The following is a 20,476-nucleotide window of genomic DNA, read 5'->3' as shown; positions in this document are numbered from 1 at the left end:
GGCAGGCCAACTCCCAACTGGTAAAAGAGTGTATAATTGGAACATGTGAATTCGAGTTTGAAAGAACGTTGCAAAAATGAATACATTTAGCAAGCTTCTGATAGTCCGTGGCAAATAACTTTTTATCACCTGCCTGGGCACTATGGAATCATACGTTATATTAGAAAAAGGGATCAAAGTTTAGGACTTGGTCTGTTGTTCTTAGATATGGAAAATGGCCCTTATTGGGACAAAATAGGACTACAAAAGTGGCCAGTCATTTTCTGGCTGCTTTGTTTGAGAATGAACCTTGACTACTAAATATTTGAGATCATATCTCTTTGAACTGTGTGAAACTTGAAACTCTGCGCTCAGGCTTGCAAAGCATAATTCTGTAATGGAACATGGAAATGTAATTCCAGCTCATTTTCATTTGCCTCCACTGATGACTACTGTTCACTTAAGACTTGAGCAATAACCCACCTCCACAACAAGTCCAAACTGCAACAGTTGCCCTCATACATACTCTTGAACTGAAATAATAAGAAAACATTCCCTTAAAAATAAGGGGTTGATGCAAATTTGAGACCAGGAAACCTTTTGGCATATCTTAGCAGAGTTTTAGGATCATGCCAAAGTCTAATGCCAGCCCATTTTTCCTTGGTATTAGGTTTTGTCGTGAAACGTTCACACAGCCTTAGCATGCTGGGTTACTTTCCTAATCTATCATCTACCTATCTATCCATCTGTATATCATTCTCTTTCGTTTATATTCGCTTGTGTTGTATTATATTAATTATCTGCATGGGGGAGTTTTATTCGTAGTAATTAACTTCTAAATTCTGAAACTTGAAAACTTTGACCAAGATCTAGATTTTGAGGCCCCAAATTTTAAGAAATCAAAATAATAAGTAATAAGGCAGTAGAAAGCTGACATTGCCCCCATCTCTGCACATGTGTGTGTGATTTTTGATCTTTGATTTTTATTCTCTCACAGTATGAATAAACGCCTTCAAGGCTAAAACCACATCACTCCTCATGCAGAAAACTAATTCTATGAAATCAAGCATCAAAATATAAAAGGAAGTGTCGTGCTGTAGTTGGAGGTATAAACTCGTTTTGACATCAGAACCTGTCTTTCTAGAATAGGAGAAGGTAGGGCTAGTTGGATCAGAAACCACTTGAGAGGCTGTTGTTACTGCTTAATCACCATGTGTTCTTTCCTCAAGAGTACGGAATATTTCCTGTCAGGATGTCCAGTTTTCTACCTGCCTTCTCAACTTTGTCGATTTACGTGGCAATACCTCTATTCTCTAGTAGCCCAGTTCAGTACTCACTATAGGGATTATACTTACTTGTCCATGCTTAGTAAACACCTTGTCCAAGAGGGAAGTTTTTTTTTTTTTTTTTTTGCGGTACACGGGCCTCTCACTGTGTGGCCTCTCCCGTTGCGGAGCACAGGCTCCGGACGTGTAGGCTCAGCGGCCATGGCTCACGGGCCCAGCCGCTCCGCGGCATGTGGGATCTTCCCGGACCGGGGCACGAACCCGTGTCCCCTGCATCGGCAGGCGGACTCTCAACCACTGCGCCACCAGGGAAGCCCCGAGAGAGAAATTTGAGCAATATTCCCTGGGAATGTCTAATTCAGGAAGCTAGATATTTCCAGATTTCTCTGGCATTAGATTGTCAGAAGTTACTTTTAATATATTAAAGATATTTCTTACCTCTACCAGATCAGGTCCTCTATATTTTATTTTTTTAATAAACAGATTAGTACTGCAATGATGTTCATCAAAGTGCCTAGCAATTCCAGCATGTTTCCTGGGATAGTTTAATCATTAGCTTGTCCCAAATTATTGAAAGGGAATTCACTCTTTATATCTCTTGGAGAAGTTTAAAATATTCATTCAGAATCAAAATGCTTATGGTTTGATATTCTGATTCTTGCTTAAACTTCTGATTGAACTCATTCAGACGTCCTAATAGCCTCTAAAGAGCAGATTTGAAACAATGCATTTTTTGGTGTATTTTACAGAGAAGCAAGAAGTACTTTACAGGCTTCATTTTATAGCAAGAATCATTTATTTTATAAGAAAAGAAGCTTGCTTTGCAGCTAGCAACCAGTAACCTCTGGTTAACACCTAATTTCCCAATCTTCTATGACCGAGTAAAGGAAAAATGGAAGAAAAAAAAATCAATCCGCCTGACTTTGTGATACAGATGGAGAGACTATAACAAGGTCACACCAGGATGCCTATTGCTAATTACAGTTTTCAACCTTTTATAATCTTCCTTTTTCCTCTCGAGTTTTCCAAGAATCTTTCTCTGGGCCTTGATTTGTCAAAATGGTCATGTAACTTAAATTTTCTTCTGGGCCACCATTAAGGCCCATCAATAAGTCCCAGTTCTCAGGGACTGCTTTCTCAGGGATGTAACTTCCTTGCTTCTGTCTGATTGTCCAAATTTCTCTATCCTCCTTTAAGGTTGTCCTCACCCAGCCACCCCTCCCTTCTTTATTTTTTTTAAATTTATTTTATTTATTTTTGTCTGCATTGGGTCTTCGTTGCTGCCCGTGGGCTTTCTCTAGTTGCGGCAAGCAGGGGCTACTCTTCGTTGTGGTGCGCAGGCTTCTCATCGCAGTGGCTTCTCTTGTTGCAGTGCACGGACTCTAGGTGCACGGGCTTCAGTAGTTGTGGCGTGCAGGCTCAGTAGTTGTGGCGCACGGGCTTAGTTGCTCCACAGTATGTGGGATCTTCCCAGACCAGGGCTTGAACCCGTGTCCCCTGCATTGGCAAGCGGATTCTTAATCGCTGCGCCACCAGGGAAGTCCCCTCCCATTTGATCTTTAGCTTTTTCCCCTCAACCCAGAGTTCTCTCTTATCATTTTCCGATTTCATTCCATTGTTAAGGACTTTCTTTTTTATGATGATCTTGTTCTCCACAAGATATCAACTAATCTCTATTATTGGTCATCTTAAATCTTTTTTCAAAGTAGGTGTTATCTAGATACATTTTCCCCAACAATCACTATCTAAACTATTCATGTGACTATTATATCATAGGAGAAATAACCACTATGAGGAGGTAAGACCCTGGCTTCTAATTTTGGCTCTGCTGTGAAACTTGGTGTATCAACTTGGGCAAAGTCCTTGACTTCTTTGAGTCTCAGTTTCTTCTGCTGTAATATAGGGAAACTCTTCAAATCACAGAGAAGGTGTGAAAGTCCAATGTCGTTATGCACTTACAAGCAAGAAATGCATTTTTAACAGCAAAGCACTGCACAAATGTGATTTTTCTCTCAGTAGTAAGAGAGGGTTAGGGAGACCACTAAGGGTCTCAGATAGTATTAGCGCATCCTGTCTGTGGCCTTCTCCAATCAATGAATGTGATTTTATTTGTTCTGATGGTGGGGATTACTTCCTTTTCCTTTGCTAGATGGCAAAATTATTTGCTGGATCATAAGAAATATATTTTTGAGTAGCAGGGCCTAGTGAATGGTCAATTGCTTTTCATATCCTGAAGACGAACTTCTATTTAAATACCAAACTTCCACATTCAGAAGCAGACACAAAAATCAACAAACTAGACTTGCCTTTATTTTATGCCTCTTTCATGTTTCAAAGATCCTTCCCTCCTGACCATATAAGAGGACTCTGGACAAAGCACTTCCTACAGCCCAGTCACACCATCCGTTAAATCTACTTAAATTCAAGACAGCTGAGCATGGGAGTGGCCTGCTCCTTCCCATGGCACAAACCCTTTGAGGTTTTCTAAACCTTGATGACCAATCCTATCACCTACCTAAATTTTACACTTTAAGTTTTTCCTTGAGATCTTAAAATCTTGATCTTGGCAAAAATACTGAGCTCCTTCTGGGACAGCACTAGCCCCTAGTTTGGGGTTTCTCCTGAGGAGCAGCCCTTCTCCAAGTCATATACCTAGTACTGCTCAGCCTGTCTCTGCCCAATGCATTCTCAGACAGGAGGGGCTGGCAGGGTTGGTGGGCAGCAGCCGGCAGGGATGGATGGAAATGCTTGCCTTTTGAGGGCTTCTGTCGCAGACCACTGGTGTCCCTGTAGCTTAAGCGGGTACCTGTGACTTCTTCACTTTTCTTCCTTCCTTGCAGGCCCAGAACTGCCTCACTAAGTTATACAAGCTAGATAAGATGCAGTTCCGACAAACCATGAGGGACTATGTGAACAAAGACTCTCTCAATAACGTAGTGGACTTCTTGCATGCTCTGCTAGGATTCTGTATGGAGCCGGTCACCGACAGTAAGTAAAGCTGTACCGAGTTCTAGGAGAACTCGCTGGGAGGTAAAGCAGGTAGCATTTCAGAGACACCCTAAATTTCCAGGGGTAGAATGGAGAGGAAAAGATACCTGTGTGCGTGTGCATCGTGTGTGTAATAAAATATGAACACGAGAAGCTTGTACATCATCTTTGACACACTTTAGAGGCTTTCTGAGGACAACTTAGCTCAGCAGAGGGGAATTTGGAAAAGCTGCGGCACCCTCACCTGTAGCCCCTCTATCCTTACGCTCTACTCATGGCACTCCTCTCTCTCCCGTGACTTTCTGTCGTATGACTTCTGAGGCAAGGATCAAGGAAAAAAGAACTATATTCATTAGTTCAACAAGTATGAAATGAGCCAGGCATAGTGCTTGGTGATTTTTTCACAAAATAAAATAGGAAAGGAAAAAAAAAAAAAAACATGACAGTAAACATAGTAGTAACATAATTTTGATATACACATATACTGAATTTTAAAAAGAATGGGCAAAGGGATCTATAGATAGGCTCATAAACTATAGCTTCATGGCTTTAGGAAAACTCCAGTATAGAGACCTATATTACAGGGCACAACCAGTGAACACGAATGGCATCCATAATACATGAACACCTCCAATACCACTTGAATGCAAATGCAGTAATGAAATGAAGGTGATGTATGAAGCCTGATTGAGTAAAATATACATTTTAATTAGAGTCTGGGAAGAAATAACTTCTTAGTATAGGCTGTTATTTTTTATATAGTATATGTGTGATAGTGGTTGATTAATTTATAATGGAGCTATATTTGATGGATTTATTTATTTTTCCTGCTTTCATAATCTTTTTTTCTTTTTAATTTTTATTGGAGTATAGTTGCTTTACAATGTTGTATTAATTTCCACTGTACAGCAAAGTGAATCAGCTATATGTATACAGATATTCTCTCTTTTTTGGATTTCTTTCCCAGTTAGGTCACCACAGAGCACTGAGTAGAGTTCACTGTGCTAGACAGTAGGTACTCATTAGTTATCTATTTTATACATAGTAGTGTGTCTATGTCAATCCCAACCCCCCAATTCATGCCACTCCCCCTTTTATTTGTGATGGATTTAGAAACAGTTTTTCTGTTTGTACCCCAGGCTTTATTGTTTGGTTTTCACATTAAAGGAAAATATTGTTCCCTATAGAATCCCTGAAATAATCTATGTTATTGAAATTATTTTAAGCCAAGCACACAACAAATTTATAAATCAATGAAGTGAGAATTGTAGTTGAGGTACTGCAAGAGAAATTCTTGATTACAAACTTTTTTTTCCTCCTTTTTAACCTATTTGAGATAGAAACTATAAGAATGGACTAAAACATTTCTTTCTGTAATGTAAAATCTAAAGAGAATCCGCAGCCCATTGACACAGACAGTGAGAGGTTGGTAATAAGGTCTGTTCCTTTAAAGTGATGAATTCCCTTTGGAATTCTTGAGACATTAAAGTGGCTCACGATGAATCAGCCAGCCAGAGACACACATCCCTATCTGACCAGCCTTGGAGCTGCACATATCCTGCCCCTACAGTCCACAGGTGGCTCGCAAGCTATGAGGAATACCCTGGCAAGGCCACAGAACGTGTCCATGGAAATGTGAAAAAGTGGCCTAAAATGCCACATAGGGTGATGGCCTCAGTTCACTGGCGTTTCATGTGTGAATGAGTTATAAGAAGGCGGATCCGAGGGAGGTGGTAGATTTTTCCAATTCATGTGGCTGTGGAGTCTCTGGACTCCCTAGAAGCTGCTAGAAGCCTTGTGCAGCTCTTGGCCAGACTCAGTCTTTTCTGTTTCCAGTGCTGGCATGAATTCCTCTGCAGGGCCCTGTCCCCCCTCTTCTCCCCCTGCCGGCTCCCCTGGTCAGCCCAACCTCACTCCGCTTCTCACAGACTGAACAGTTTCCAGTGAGAAGCCAGCCTTCTTCACCACCAAAAAAGCCAAATCAAATTAAGTCTGTCTCCACTGAGGGACCATTCAGTAAACCATATATTTTTTTACATGATCACCTATTTAAAAACTACTTAGGTTTAAAAGACTTTCATAGGGTCAACAGTTGATCCTCTTTTTGTTGCTAAGAGTTATCAATGAAAACATTTCTCAAAGTGCTGGAATGTGTCATAGTAAAGACTCTGAAGGAGACTATGAGTTGTTTATCTTTAAGTCCTCATAGAGATGATCAAACCGGGAGTATCCTCAGTCCTCTGTTTCTGTATTTTGTGTAGCCCTTCAGTAAGTCCTGGAGTACTTCATTACTTCTTTAAACTATGTAGCTGAATGGAAACACTGCCTTTAATTGGTGCCTTTGCATTCCAGACAAGGCTGGGTTTGGAAATAACTTCACCACGGTGGACAACAAATCCACAGCCCAAAATGTGGAAGGCATCATCGTCAGCGCCATGTTTAAATCCCTCATCACACGCTGCGCTTCAACTACACATGAATTGCACAGCCCTGAGAATCTGGTGAGAAGCTCACCTCTTCTTCCCACAGGAGTTCTCAGTCTCGTGCCGTGGCCTTGAGAAAGAGAAGTGAAGTCTAAAACTTTTAAAGTTAAAATATCTGTTTTCTCAGTGTCACCAGTAACTCTCAGTAGAAACTCAGCAACACATTTCTCCTCCGTTACTTGTTATCCTACCTGCAAAGTGGATTATCTCTTCCATCTCAGAGGTTCTGTGGTAGTTGCTGAGATCGTTGCTAGGTACTTAAGAGCCCTTCAGAGAGAAGGTGCTAGAGCCCAGCGTGTTGGCTCATGAAATATTAAAGAAAGTTATACCAAGCTTTTGTTTGAAACCATGCTTACTTTAAAAATTAACGCAAATATGCTGCTGAAATGGGTTTTGCCTTCTTTTATCGAACACTGTAATCTTTTAGCTACTCTTCAAAAAGACAAAGACTGTTAATTAAACCACTGAAGCCACAGGTACAGAGAGCCAGGCTATAAAAGGTTAGCGTTTAATTGCTACTAAGGAGATTGTGGTTTGGGATAGGAAAATGTGGATGAAGACTGAGACATCTGATATGACTAGATGAATTCAGGTCTCTCCGAGGAATAAAGAAACATTTCTCTGTCTTACCGATCTGTTAGATACAATGACTCCTATGCAGAAATCAGCCCATTTACACATATGGACACTATCTGCTAATCTACTTAAATCAAAGAAATGGTCTTAAGCTACTCTAAACCACTGAAACTATGTATTCACTTAACTTGAGATAAACAGAACAAAACCCCAAGTGAAAAGGAATTTAATTTTGCTGATTGTTGAAACCATCCTAGCAAGGTTCTTGGAGTTTGTGAATAACTTGGGTACCATCCATGCCTTCAGTTTGGTCATGGCAAGAAGTAATTTGACAAGTTGATTATAGTATATGCAAGCTCTTATAAGTCTTAACCTACAAACTCGTGTATAGAAGAGATACTATATTTCTTAATTTTCTTTAAATCAACTTAAGTTTGGCTTTGGACCCCCATTCCACCAGAATGGCTGGAAGTTGAACCTCAGTCATTCATGGGTCTCCCCACCTCACAGAGTAGTGCAAAGATCCCCAAGTCTTAGGTAGGACCCAACGCCTGGTGAGGCTCCGTTGGTTTCAATCAGTCATGCTTATTAGTTCACGTAGTACTCTCTGCTGCTTAGGGATGGGCTCTCTGGTGAGTTTGGAACCCTTGCTTTCTGGGGCCTTGCCTTCCATGGAGGAGCCACCAAATTGCAGAGTGAGAGCATAGGGCCTTGCTGCCCACAGGATCCAAAGGACATTCTATGTTTTCCTTAGTAGTTCTTCCTTCTGCTTTTCTAAACATCATAGGCATAATTGTCCCAGTGGTCTTAGGTTCTGAAACCCAAAAGGGTTATAAGATAAGTGTTTTGTAGGCTTCTCTGTTCTGCTTTGTCATGAACTTTTCCTAAGACAAAGAATATAAGTAACTACCTTTTTTTTTTTTTTTTTTTTTTTTTTTTTTTGGGGTACGCGGGCCTCTCACTGTTGTGTCCTCTCCCGTTGTGGAGCACAGGCTCCAGACGCGCAGGCTTAGCGGCCATAGCTCATGGGCCCAGCCGCTCCGCCGCACGTGGGATCTTGTGGGATCTTCCCGGACCGGGGCATGAACCCGTGTCCCCTGCATCGGCAGGCGGACTCTCAACCACTGCGCCACCAGGGAAGCCCAATAACTACCTTCTTAAAGAGAGAAGAGAGTGGGGGAAATGCTGAATGCAAAGCTTAATATCTTTAAAATAAAAGTCCTGCATTAAAAGTTGAATCACTAATATGTTGGTTTTAACAGCCCTGTATCATCTTAAGTCCATAGTCAAGCTCATGTTCAAATGGGTGACAACATACATATTATTTGTTAAATCTGTGAAGCAAAATGGATCATCCTTGAATATCAGGCTCTGTTGGAAGTATCTAGAGGACTTAGCATATTTTATCACAGTGATGCAGAAACTTTGGAGAAGCTGAACAGAGACTGAAATCTCTAGTCTAGACAAAATTCTGATTGCCTTTTTTTTGCAGGCATCTCTTCAGAAGTCACAATTAAGAGAGAAAATTAAAAGCTTGGGAATCCAGTGGTTAAAAGTGTAAATTGATGTCTTTCTAATGATACAGCCAACTTTCTGAATATGAAGCATGGTAACCATCTTTTTTCATACTAAGGATGATGGGCAAGGTTCTTGGTAATGGTACCATAGGAACAATGGAGGGACAGGATACCGTTGGTTTCACTGTAGTAATATGTTTTCTTCTTATGATTCCAATGCTCATCTAGATCCAAGGAATTACCTTCTACCCCTCTTTCTGTGGACACTATTCAATCACAGCTATCTTTCCCCGCACTTTCTTTCTGGCCTCCAAACAGGGGCTGTATTGTGACATCCGTCAGCTGGTCCAGTTTATCAAAGAGGCCCATGGGAATGTCTTCAGGAGAGTGGCCCTCAGTGCTTTGCTTGATAGTGCTGAGAAGTTGGCACCAGGGAAAAAGGTGGAGGAAAATGAACCAGAATCTAAGCCTGGAGGTGGTAAAAGGTTGGAAGCTTGAGCTCTCTGAATATGAGGGTTTGCCTATGTCTGTAGAATATAATCTTCTGTTGTACTGTCCGTGTGGTTCCTACGTGGTGTGTAACTCCAGTACAGGGATGGGGGAACTATAATTTTTTGTACGAGTGATATCACTGGTGGTGGCCCAGCAACAGATTAGAAAAGGAATGAGTTTACTGTCAAATAAATGCTGCCTTTGTATGAATCAGAGCTCAGTTGATCCCAAACTTTCATACACTTGAACCACACTTCATAGCTCTTAATTACGTGGTAAAATGTTATCTGTGTTTTGGTCCCTTCTATAGCTAACTTACATTCTTATCCAGAAAGGAAAAGCAATTACTGATACCGTGTCATCCTGTTCAGCAACTAATATTTTTAACATGGCAAAAGAAAAATTGCTGAGCAATGCCCAATTATTTTTTCTTCTAATAAATACGAATTTATTGTATGCCTATTATATAAGAATTGCCACTTACAAAGATTAAAAGAAATACCTAATCTTAAAATCCTGCCAGTAGTTAATGGCTCTGTCTGCAATGATGGTGGTATCCTTAGGCAATAAGGTAGCTAGGTCATGACTCAAATGGTAGGATATGTTCCATACCGACATAGACTCATGATGGTATAGGGTTTGCAGGGCATTTAAGTTGTCTATAACAAAGTGTTTTGCTTTATGAAGTATATGAAGTATTGGGAGGTGGTGTCCTGCTATGTTGTGATTGGTGGAATGTACCACTTGCACAGGTCAGAGGCAGGAAGCATTGTGGATAAAGGCCAGGTGACCTCTGCACCTGAGGAATGTCGCAGCTTCATGTCCGGTCGCCCCTCACAGACTCCAGAGCAGTAAGTAGCGTTGGTTTTGTCTCCCATGGAGTGGATTGAGCACTTCCCACTGGAAGAAATTCTGTTTTCCAAGTTGCTGTTTGTTTGTTTTTCATTTCTGTTGAGCTTCTCCTTCTGCCCTTTATTTTTCACTCCCAAAGCCACTAATCTCTACGGGCCCAAATCACAAATAACCAACCTCGTGCTTCCAGGAAGCCTCCCTCACTGCCTTTCCCATTGCCAGTCTCTACCCCACTTCTGCCTTTCATGCACAATCCTACAGATTAATCTTGAAAAATAGCATGTGTATCAGGTGGGCTGGGGATGGCATCCACTTTCTTGCTTAAAATCACTTACGACTGTCAATGTCATCAATGAAGCTTTTCCAAAAATAAGTAAGATAATCTACTCCCCTGTCCAGCGTTAGCTGAAACATCGACTCTTCTCCTTTTCACCTTGGTTCTCTCCTGAGATCCTTTCCAATGCCCTCTGATGTCAGTTTATCTCTACTTTTCTTTTCTTTTTTTTTTTTTTTGCGGTACGCGGGCCTCTCACTGCTGTGGCCTCTCCCGCTGCGGAGCACAGGCTCCAGATGCGCAGGCTTAGCGGCCATGGCTCACGGGCCCAGCCGCTCCGCGGCATGTGGGATCTTCCCGGACCGGGGCACGAACCCGTGTCCCCTGCATTGGCAGGCGGACTCTCAACCACTGCGCCACCAGGGAAGCCCTCTACTTTTCATAATAACAAAATCAAAAGCATCATGAAAATAGTGCCCTCAGAAAATGTGAGGATTACTGTAGACACCAAATATACAGTCTAGTTCTATGCAAGGCTCACCTGTATTCATTCTTCTTTTGAGACCTATTTACCCACAAGTGGTGTGATCAATATTTAAAATATCATCATTTTAGGTATACCATTCTACTTCCCTAAACCCTGATTTAGTATTAAATGATTATCCTTCCAGAAATTCTGCAGGATAGTCCAGATTTTATAATATGCCCTCTCTATAGTCAAGGAAATCACCGTCATGAAATAGGACCTGGTAATCCACAACAAACAAACAAAACCTTTAAGGAACAAAAAGCCTGCAGTTTTTGTAGGCCTTCAAACTCTTAGAAACTGCCCCTAAAATGGGTGGAGAAAAGTAAGGAGAAGGTAAGTCAACCCCATGGGTGCAGGGACCTCATGAGTTTTTACTTACCATTACAGACCCAATGCCTAGACGGGGCTTGTCCCATGGTAGGCACTTAATTTTAAGAATGAATGAATGACAGTCAATGAAACAATAGACTTGCCAAATTACCATGTAGCCTTTGTCTCCTTTAATTTCCATTCTCAAAACCGAGGTTTAGTTTTTCCTTTCAGGACATCTTTAAGGACATAGCAAAAATCCAAACATAAGCTCTAAGGGAAAAAAAATTAATGTGAAAGGCAAAGGTCTGTCTGTAGCTGAATAGCCAACCACAAGACTAGTTAAAAGTCCTTACATACAGAATCTGTCCAAAAAAGGAGAGAGGACTTTTCCCAAAATAACACTAATAACTGTTAAGCTAATCTGAATAATAAGAATGATTTAATAGGTAAACTAGATTTAAACATAAAACTGTCTACCTTGCTAGGTGATTTAGTTTTCTAGATTGCAAAAGATTCTTTCTCTGTAGTGTTCTGTAAACACCACCTGATTTCTCAGCATTTAGCACAGGTCTGTTCTTTCCCTTGAATGAAGATACATGTATTAATATGCCTGTACATAAAAATTTCCACTTGGAGGGATGTCACAGAATGTCAAACATGGGACTTTTCCCTGGTCCAAGTGGGCCCAGGAGATGAGCACAGCACATGTCCTCTGTTTAGCACTGGAGAAAGGTGGGTGGGTGATTATGGCTTCTCTGCCAGAAGACAGAGAACTTTCTCTTCCCCCTACGCCCCTCATACCCTGTGCTTCTCCTTTTTCCCTTTTAAATAAAAATCACATTAACTGAGTAATATTAAAAGCAGTTTTATATGCCCACATCTCTGAAACTCATGATTGATACACACGCATTGGACAGCGCTGATGCGGCATTTTATTGTAAAGCTGATCAATTATAGTCTCCCTGGATATTTCCCCACTCAGGCCACGTAGTCATATACTCATCACTGTGTTGCACGTTTTCCAAAGGTAAGAAATGCTTCAAGCACTGTGATTGTTTGATAAAAATAACAAGGAAGTCAAATTCTAAAACACTGATTTAAATTCACACCATATTTGATAAACAGAATGTCCTGAGTTAAAATAATAATTAAAGGTATTTAGTACTCTAATGAGATTTTGAGATAAAAAATCTGCATCCCCGTGTAAATATCCCAAGAAAATGACTGCTTTACACAGTACTGTCAGATTTTAGGTAGATCCCAGATTTAACCCCAAAGCTTATAAACAGACCATTGCCCAAACCCCCCTCAAAAAAATTTCATCACATGTTACTAGAGTATTCTCCATAACCTTTTCTTTGCAAATTACTAAAGTATAATAATATGTGTTCTTCAAGTTGCCAAATGTGGAAAACACAGAAAAGCATAGAGAAAAAAAATGTTTAAATACCTTCAATTAGAAATAACCACAGTAAACTTTTGGTGTATTATGTTGGGTACATGTTTGAGCATGTGTACACATGAGCTTACACAAAGACACATACACGTGTACTTTTTTTATTAACCTGGTGATATCCTGCTTAATCCATTTTATCAGTGCCTTTTAACTTTGCAATGTATCATCAACATTCCCCATATCACTAGTCTTCTGAAAATAGGATTTTAATGACTACAGAGGATGCCATCGTATGGAAGTCGCATAATTTATTCAGCTGTTTCCCTAGAGGTAAACATTTAGATTATTTCCAATTTTTAACATTGACCCAGAAGCCTCAGTGAGCATTTGACCTTCTTAGTATCTACATCTTAGATACTAAGTAGATACTTAGTATCTACATCTTAGTATATTGTCCCATCATTTCCTTGGGATAACTTCCTGGAAATTGAAGTTCTTTGTCATGGGTGTAGACATAGCCTTTGGATAACATCTTACAAAATTACCCTCTAGAAAAGTTGACTCATTCTCTCATCATGGCAGTGTGATAGTATCATTGCTTTCTTCCCCTCCCAGCCCACCCCACCTTAATCTTTGCCTATTTAATGAGTGAAAATAGGGATCTCATTTCAACTGGCCTTTTTTTAAAATTCCTAGTGAGATTAAACTCTGCATACCATTGGCCACTTGTCTTTTTCCTCTTGTGGAATGCCCTAGTGAAAAATCCCTTTGGAGATGTTCCCATTTGTCTTATTGAGTCAGGCTAATTTTTTGTTTTACTTTTTTTTTTTTTTTTTCGGTACGCGGGCCTCTCACTGTTGTGGCCTCTCCCGTTGCGGAGCACAGGCTCCAGACGCGCAGGCTCAGTGTCCATGGTTCACGGGCCCAGCCGCTCTGCGGTATGTGGGATCTTCCCGGACCGGGGCACGAACCCATGTCCCCTGCATCAGCAGGCGGACTCCCAATCACTGTGCCACCAGGGAAGCCCTTTTTTACTTTTAAACCTTAAGTTTCTTTGACTTAAGAAAGCTAAATAATCAGGCACTATGAAAATTACTTACTGAAAAATTGTGGGATGATGCATCCCCTGGGTGTGCTGATTGCATTTTACTTATTCATTCGTTCAAGTATTTTTGTGAGTTTATTTAGGGCCAAGAATTATACTGTCCTGGGGTAGGGGTGGGGAATAAGATACGGTACTGCACACCCCCAGGGAACTTAAAAATATAAAAAGTTAAATATTTACTGACACTGTAAGTGCTTCAGCTTTTATGACTCACACTCGCAGACGATTACCTTCAGTAATATTTAGTCTTATATCATGGCTGAAAAAAATGATTTCCTCAACTTGACAGCTGAGACATGGCTATTATCAAGAAGAGCTCAGAGAGTCAAGCTTGATCTCCTTCCTTCCACTCCCACTCTGCCTCTTCCTAAATCCCGGCCCATCAAAGATCATCCTGCACGATTTGCCACAGTGTCATTGGCAGGAGGTTGAAAGAAATGTAAGAGAATTTCACATGTGTTCAGACTTTTAACCCTCTTCTCTGCTTGCTTTCAGCGATGAACAAATGCAAGGGGGCAACATGGGGCGGAAAGATTTCTGGCGCAAGATGTTCAAATCCCAGAGTGCGGCGAGTGACACCAGCAGCCAGTCTGAGCAGGACACTTCAGAATGCACCACTGCTCACTCGGGGACCACCTCTGACCGGCGCACCCGCTCTCGGTCACGTAGAATTTCCCTCCGAAAGAAGCTTAAACTCCCCATAGGTAAAAGTATGTCTGTATTTATCTTACGGATTCTCTTATTCCCTGCCATGTCCTCAAACCAACTCACAATCAAAACAGAGCAACTTGTGGGAAGGTCGAGAAAGGGAAAGCTTTCAAGTCACAAAGCCTAGGCTGACTCCTTCATTTACTCATTCATTCATTCATTTTTTTCAGCAGATATTTCTCAAACCTTTCCTATGAGCTTCTATGGTGTGCAAACACTGTGCTAGGATTCAGGGATTAAATGGTGAGCAGAATTTCACAATGCCTGACTTTGCTGAATTTACAATCTATTAGGGGTGACAATCACTAAAGCAGATAACCATACAACTAAGTAGAGTTGCAAACTACGAATTTTTTTTTTTTGGTTGCATTGGGTCTTCGTTGCAGTGCTCAGGCTTCTCACTGCGGTGGCTTCTCCTGTTGTGGAGCATGGGCTCTAGGCGCATGGGCTTCAGTAGTTGCAGCATGCGGGCTCAGTAGTTGTGGCACCGGGCCCTACAGCACAGGCTTAGTGGTTGCGGCGCATGGGCTTAGTTGCTCTGCGGCATGTGGGATCTTCCTAGGCCAGGGATCGAACCTGTGTCCCCTGCACTGGCAGACGATTCTTTAACCACTGTGCCACCAGGGAAGTCCCCAAACTATCAATTTTATGAGGGAAGTATATGTAGTGCCCTAAAAGCATGCAAGGATGAGACCTAACCTAAATGAGGGGGAGGAGAGGCAGGAATCAGGGAAGGCTTCCTGAAGGAAGAGAGATTAAGATCTGCAGGGTACTTGGGAGAAGGAGGAAGGAGAGCATTCCAGGTGGTAGCAGTACAATGCGCAAAGGTATTAGGAGGGAGGGACATGGAAGAACTGAGACAAGAGTGGCTGCATGACTATGGTGAAGCCATAGGGACCAGAGCGTGTGGGCCTTGCAGGTCAGGTTGTCTCTTCATCCTACAGCCCTACAGAGCCGAGGTGGGATGTTGAACAGGGGGATAACATGAGCAGGTAAACTTTTTTTCTAAAAGATCACTGCATGGAAAACACATTGGAGGGAGCATGAGTGGATATGGGGGACCAGACAGAAAGCTGCCCTTGTGCTCCAGGTATAAGTAATGGTAGGTTGGACTGGGTGGTGACCGTGTAGATGGAGAGAAGTAGACATATTTGAAAGATACTTAGGAGGTAAAATCAACAGGACTTAATGGAAGATGTGAAAGTTGTCAAAGAGAACTGTATGGATTACGGTCTTAATCATGCAAGAGGCCTGGGTTCTTTTTGTTCTGATTTAGTCATGTAATTTTATAGTCCAACACTGAATGTTTTTATTCAAAGCATGTACATTTCGAAGACAATTTGTTTTCACTTTTATTTACATCAAGTCACGTAACTTTCATTGCTTGTTGGGCATATGCCAACTTTTTTGTTTAATCCATTTGGGAGAAAATGCTATAATGGTCTAATTTTTTTTGAATTATTAACTAGGAAACTGGCTGAAACGATCCTCCCTCTCAGGCCTGGCAGATGGTGTGGAGGACCTCCTGGACATCAGCTCTGTGGACCGCCTCTCTTTCATCAGGCAAAGCTCCAAGGTAAACAGGACATTACTTACGTAAGAGAATGTTGGAGTCACTGATAGAAAAATGTCAGGGCTGGGAACTGCTAAACACCTGGAGGGGCCAAATAAGGAGGAGCTGAAGAAATTCTCTTCAAGGTAAGTAAGTTTTGGAAACTTAAGTGAACTATGGAAACTAAGATGTCTTAGTATGAGGCAATCATAGAAAGGAAAAAAGTGACAAAAAACTATGAATAAAATTGTAATGCATATATAGAGAGGTATATAGGTATTAATTCCCAGCTACTTTTTTTCTTTGTTTTTTTTTGTTTTGTTTTCTTGGCGGTACGCGGGCCTCTCACTGTTGTGGCCTCTCCCGTTGCAGAGCACAGGCTCTGGACGCGCAGGCTCAGCGGCCATGGCTCACGGGCCCAGCCGCTCCGCAGCATGTGGGATCTTCCCAGACCGGGGCACGAACCCGCGTCCCCTGCATCGGCAGGCGGATTCTCAACCACTGCGCCACCAGGGAAGCCCCCAGCTACTTTTAATACATGTATGAAATCCTAACATCTCAAGCTCCTATCCAAGGACACATAATTGTATAGTGATTTATTTTACACACACACACACACACACACACACACACACACACACACACCCCATATATTTTCCTTCCCTACTTTTCCTACCATCTGAACCTTTCTCCCCTTTGAAAAGGATTAAGAAGCTCAGGATGATTTTTCCCACTAAGTGCTTCTTCTGTTCAGCATTGTAGTAGCATGCAGTTTGGAAAAGGTCGTGATTCTTAGTGAAATCCATTTCTGATAAGAGTCTTCCCTGTGGCTGATTCATGGCCTGGTTGCTGTAATTTTCAGCATGTAATAGGAGTTACATTTCTTTATATACAAATTATTTGCTTATACTCTTTCTTCTTTGAATCTCACTAAAACCAGTTTTCTTCTATCTCTTTTTAAAGTAATATTTTGGAGTTATAAAAAGATTATAGCAACCTTATAAGGCATTTAGAAGATATATTTATAATTCCTCCTTCATATTCTTTTTACTAAAATTTGGCCAAGTATTTGAGGGTCTGTGAGGTCCATAGCTTCCTTGCTTTGCTGTAAACAAACACATTTTAAGTGTTAGGAAAAAAACATGTTACTGCACTTTAGTTATACACATTACAATACACATTATAATACACATTATACACATTATAATACACATTATACATTCATTTATACTGGTTCTTTCATAGAGATTTGAAATCTTCTATTTGGCTATCTTTTACTTTCATCTGATTCTCAGTTGTGGTGTTGTTTGTAAAGGATGAATATGACTTGTTCATAAATTTGAGTTTGGACTTTTTCAGAATTAAACTCTAAGAATATCTCAATTGCTCACTAAATTATTTTCATAGTGCCTGATTATTTTACTTTCAATCTATGACCAAGACTCTCAAATTATAGTTATAAGTGATGTCGTTTTTGGCACATGGGAATAAACTATACAGACTAGCTAACCAGATGTGGAAGCCAAAAGAAATGAAGTGACCTTTATATTCTAAACAACTTATTTTTCAAGGTAAAGGTTAGTATAAACACAAAGAATTTCCTCTGAATTGAGTTATCTGACTACCGTCCTTTTTTTTCTCAGGTCAAATTCACCAGTGCTGTAAAGCTTTCTGAAGGTGGACCAGGGAGTGGAATGGAAAACGGGAGAGACGAAGAGGAGAATTTCTTCAAGCGTCTTGGTAAATGTCACTTGGCCTAAGAATTACATGCAACTTTCATTACACAGAACAAACATTTGATTAGATAAAATGATCTACTTTCTATTTCCTTTGATTTCTTATTCATTTCTTTCTCGTATGTGTTTTGTTTGTACTACTATTTATAGCTTCTCTATTTATTATCAATTTGGTGCAACATTTATGGAAGTCCTACCATGTTCCTCATTCCCTAGTGGGCCCTGGGTGTGCAAAGAATAAGACACAGACTTTTCTGCTGCTGTTCTGTCCCTTATTAAAATCTGAGAGTTCTAAAAAAAACTCCGGGTATCCTTTTATCCACCCACCTATCTACTTAGGAATTCTGCACATTATATCCCAGACGGGTGGCCGGCCACCCTCTGAACACTTCCACCGAGGGCAAGTTTATTACTTTACAAAGCAACCTGTTCTAGAACTAGACAGCTTTCATTGTGAGAAAGTCTTTGCTTATGTGCTGAAAATATACTTATCCATAAATTTGACTCACTAGTCCTAGTCATGATATCTGTAGCCACACACACACGCACACTCATACCCACATAATGCCAGTTTCACCTATTATCTATTTCATGTTCTCTCTTTTGATCTCACTTCTGCTCATTAAATATTGTTGATTCCTTTTGTTTTCCTTACATAGGAGAGTCTCTAGATCCATCACCAACCTGATTCCATTTTACTATGTATTCTAATTAGATGATGTGCTTTACAGAATATGGTGCTTCAGATGGAATGCAATGCACTATATTTGACTTTAATCAGTGTAATAGATAGTGTAACTGTTAAGCTCCCAGGGATACAGCCAGTGGATGAACACAATTTAAGACTGCATTATCTGTTTTCACATCACAGAGTTGGTCTGTATTGAATTTTGGATTAACTTTTGCCACCTGTCCTTCTCATGAACAAATATCATGCATTACTTTGTTGTAGCCCTTATTCATTCTTCATCTCAAAGTAAATAAAATGTATTGTTTCATTAACTTGGGGGGTAGTTAAGTCACTTGTCCAGGAATTCTGAATCTTTTCTTCTCTACAGCTGTGCTATAAAAATCCATCATGAGAGACATATACATTTCCCTGTTTTCATCCAAGTTGTTGATATTCTCACAAAGCAGGACAAATACAAAGAACTAGCTCCTAGAGCACATGTAGTTGACTTTTATTGATTAACAATTTGTGGGTACAGTTTTTCAGCCAACCATACATTTAATTTACTAGTGATCAGCAAGCACTTTCCTACTTTATGCAAAAAACATCATTAGACTTTACTAAAACATTATCTCACTGATATCTTTATAACTTTGTCGAAAGGAGGAATGTAACAGTTCAACACGCTGTCTTCTTCAGTAAACTACAGTGGTGTCTATGATTACTTCTGTGTTGTTTTTTTTTTAGTGTTCCTGCCTATCCAATTCTCTCTTACAGAATTTGGCTAGGACACACATCAGGCTTATTAGTCTATGGTTTCAAGAATCTTCCTAATAATTGGGATCTTTGTCATTTTCAATCCTCTTGTACTCTTACCACTCATGATATTTTAGAGATATATCTAGTGTTCAAAACTGTCGGTGTTATAAAGACATTTTTGTGGTGGTTCTTTGAGAATGAAGTGTGGAACTAAAGTACGTTCTCTAGGTATGTGCTGTGTTAGCTGGATGTCATTTGACTAGTACTGTGATCGCATCTCCAGGTCATTTCTATGCACTGGAGGGTAATTTGATGGAACTGAGGCTTAAACTCAGAAACTAGGGTCTTTCACATTTGGTGCCTTTTTAATGAAGCTTTTCTGTACTTTCCCATCTGTGAATTTTTGTCCTTAGTAGAAAGGATGAAAGCATAATTGAGTTGTTTACCCTCCTTTGATTTCCTTACACTCCCTTCTTCAAGTAATAGGTCAATATTTTTACTCTTACTCTTGTTCCAAATATGTTATCGTTATTGTTTCATAACATTCTGGATTTTGAGTTTTCCTCATCCACTATTCTTACAGATTTCAGCTATTGTTTCACATAGTTTTTATATTCCATTCACAAATAGAAAAGACCTGATACAGAATATTCATACAGCCTGAGTCTAGGATGAGTTTGTGTCAACAATACCTGTAATACAGACAGTCTCTTCCTGTGTGTCTAGAAGACAAAACGATAAAATCTGGGACTGATTTTGGAATATTTTATGTGCTTTGGACTGGCAAAAGAAGATGGCTTGTACATCATCATTCTTTATCCACGATCTCTGGCTTGTTAAAAATTATAAAAGGTATTCTGTGAGTTAACTCTTTCAGAATCTCTCGCAAAAGACAGGTATCTCCAGCTATTCTAAAAAACCAAAAGAACATTATCTGCTAATCTAAGAACATTGTATTTTGCAACAACTACCATACTTGGCCTTGTGAACATCTTTCTAACTTTAAGCCTGCTTTTGCTTATTTCTTTCTTTCTTTTTTGCTTTGCAATCTGTGAATAAATCCCCATCCATCCATTATAGATGCATTGTCTTTTTTCCTTCTCATTTAAATTATTTTCATTTAATTGCATATTTTCTGTTTCTTTCTTTAAAGTTGTTAAAGAAAGCAAATATGAAACGTTCTTACCCTCAATTTCAATGTAGTACCTGAACTTCACTGAGCTAAGATAAAATGCAATAGGCGATAGAATTTTTTCAATCTA

General features: G+C 40.2%; 1 protein-coding gene across 3 annotated transcripts in view; it reads left to right on the top strand.

Annotated features, from left to right (window-relative positions):
* Window positions 1-20,476, top strand: part of UNC80 (unc-80 homolog, NALCN channel complex subunit) — a 238,834-nt gene that overhangs the window by 52,463 nt on the left and 165,895 nt on the right. For 2 of the 3 annotated variants that reach the window (XM_019938890.2, XM_019938888.3), the window contains exons 15-21: window positions 4,106-4,253; window positions 6,606-6,754; window positions 9,148-9,314; window positions 10,074-10,172; window positions 14,285-14,499; window positions 15,967-16,073; window positions 17,693-17,789. In XM_019938890.2, coding sequence (XP_019794449.1) covers window positions 4,106-4,253; window positions 6,606-6,754; window positions 9,148-9,314; window positions 10,074-10,172; window positions 14,285-14,499; window positions 15,967-16,073; window positions 17,693-17,789 — 982 coding nt within the window. The remainder of the gene's footprint in view (window positions 1-4,105; window positions 4,254-6,605; window positions 6,755-9,147; window positions 9,315-10,073; window positions 10,173-14,284; window positions 14,500-15,966; window positions 16,074-17,692; window positions 17,790-20,476) is intronic. The other variant, XM_033860390.1, reaches the window with a different exon arrangement.

The sequence above is a fragment of the Tursiops truncatus genome, chromosome 7 (assembly GCF_011762595.2).
Source record: "Tursiops truncatus isolate mTurTru1 chromosome 7, mTurTru1.mat.Y, whole genome shotgun sequence".
Taxonomy (NCBI): domain Eukaryota; kingdom Metazoa; phylum Chordata; class Mammalia; order Artiodactyla; family Delphinidae; genus Tursiops; species Tursiops truncatus.
Note: the sequence above shows the minus strand (reverse complement) of the source record. Positions and strands in the feature narration are given on the sequence as shown.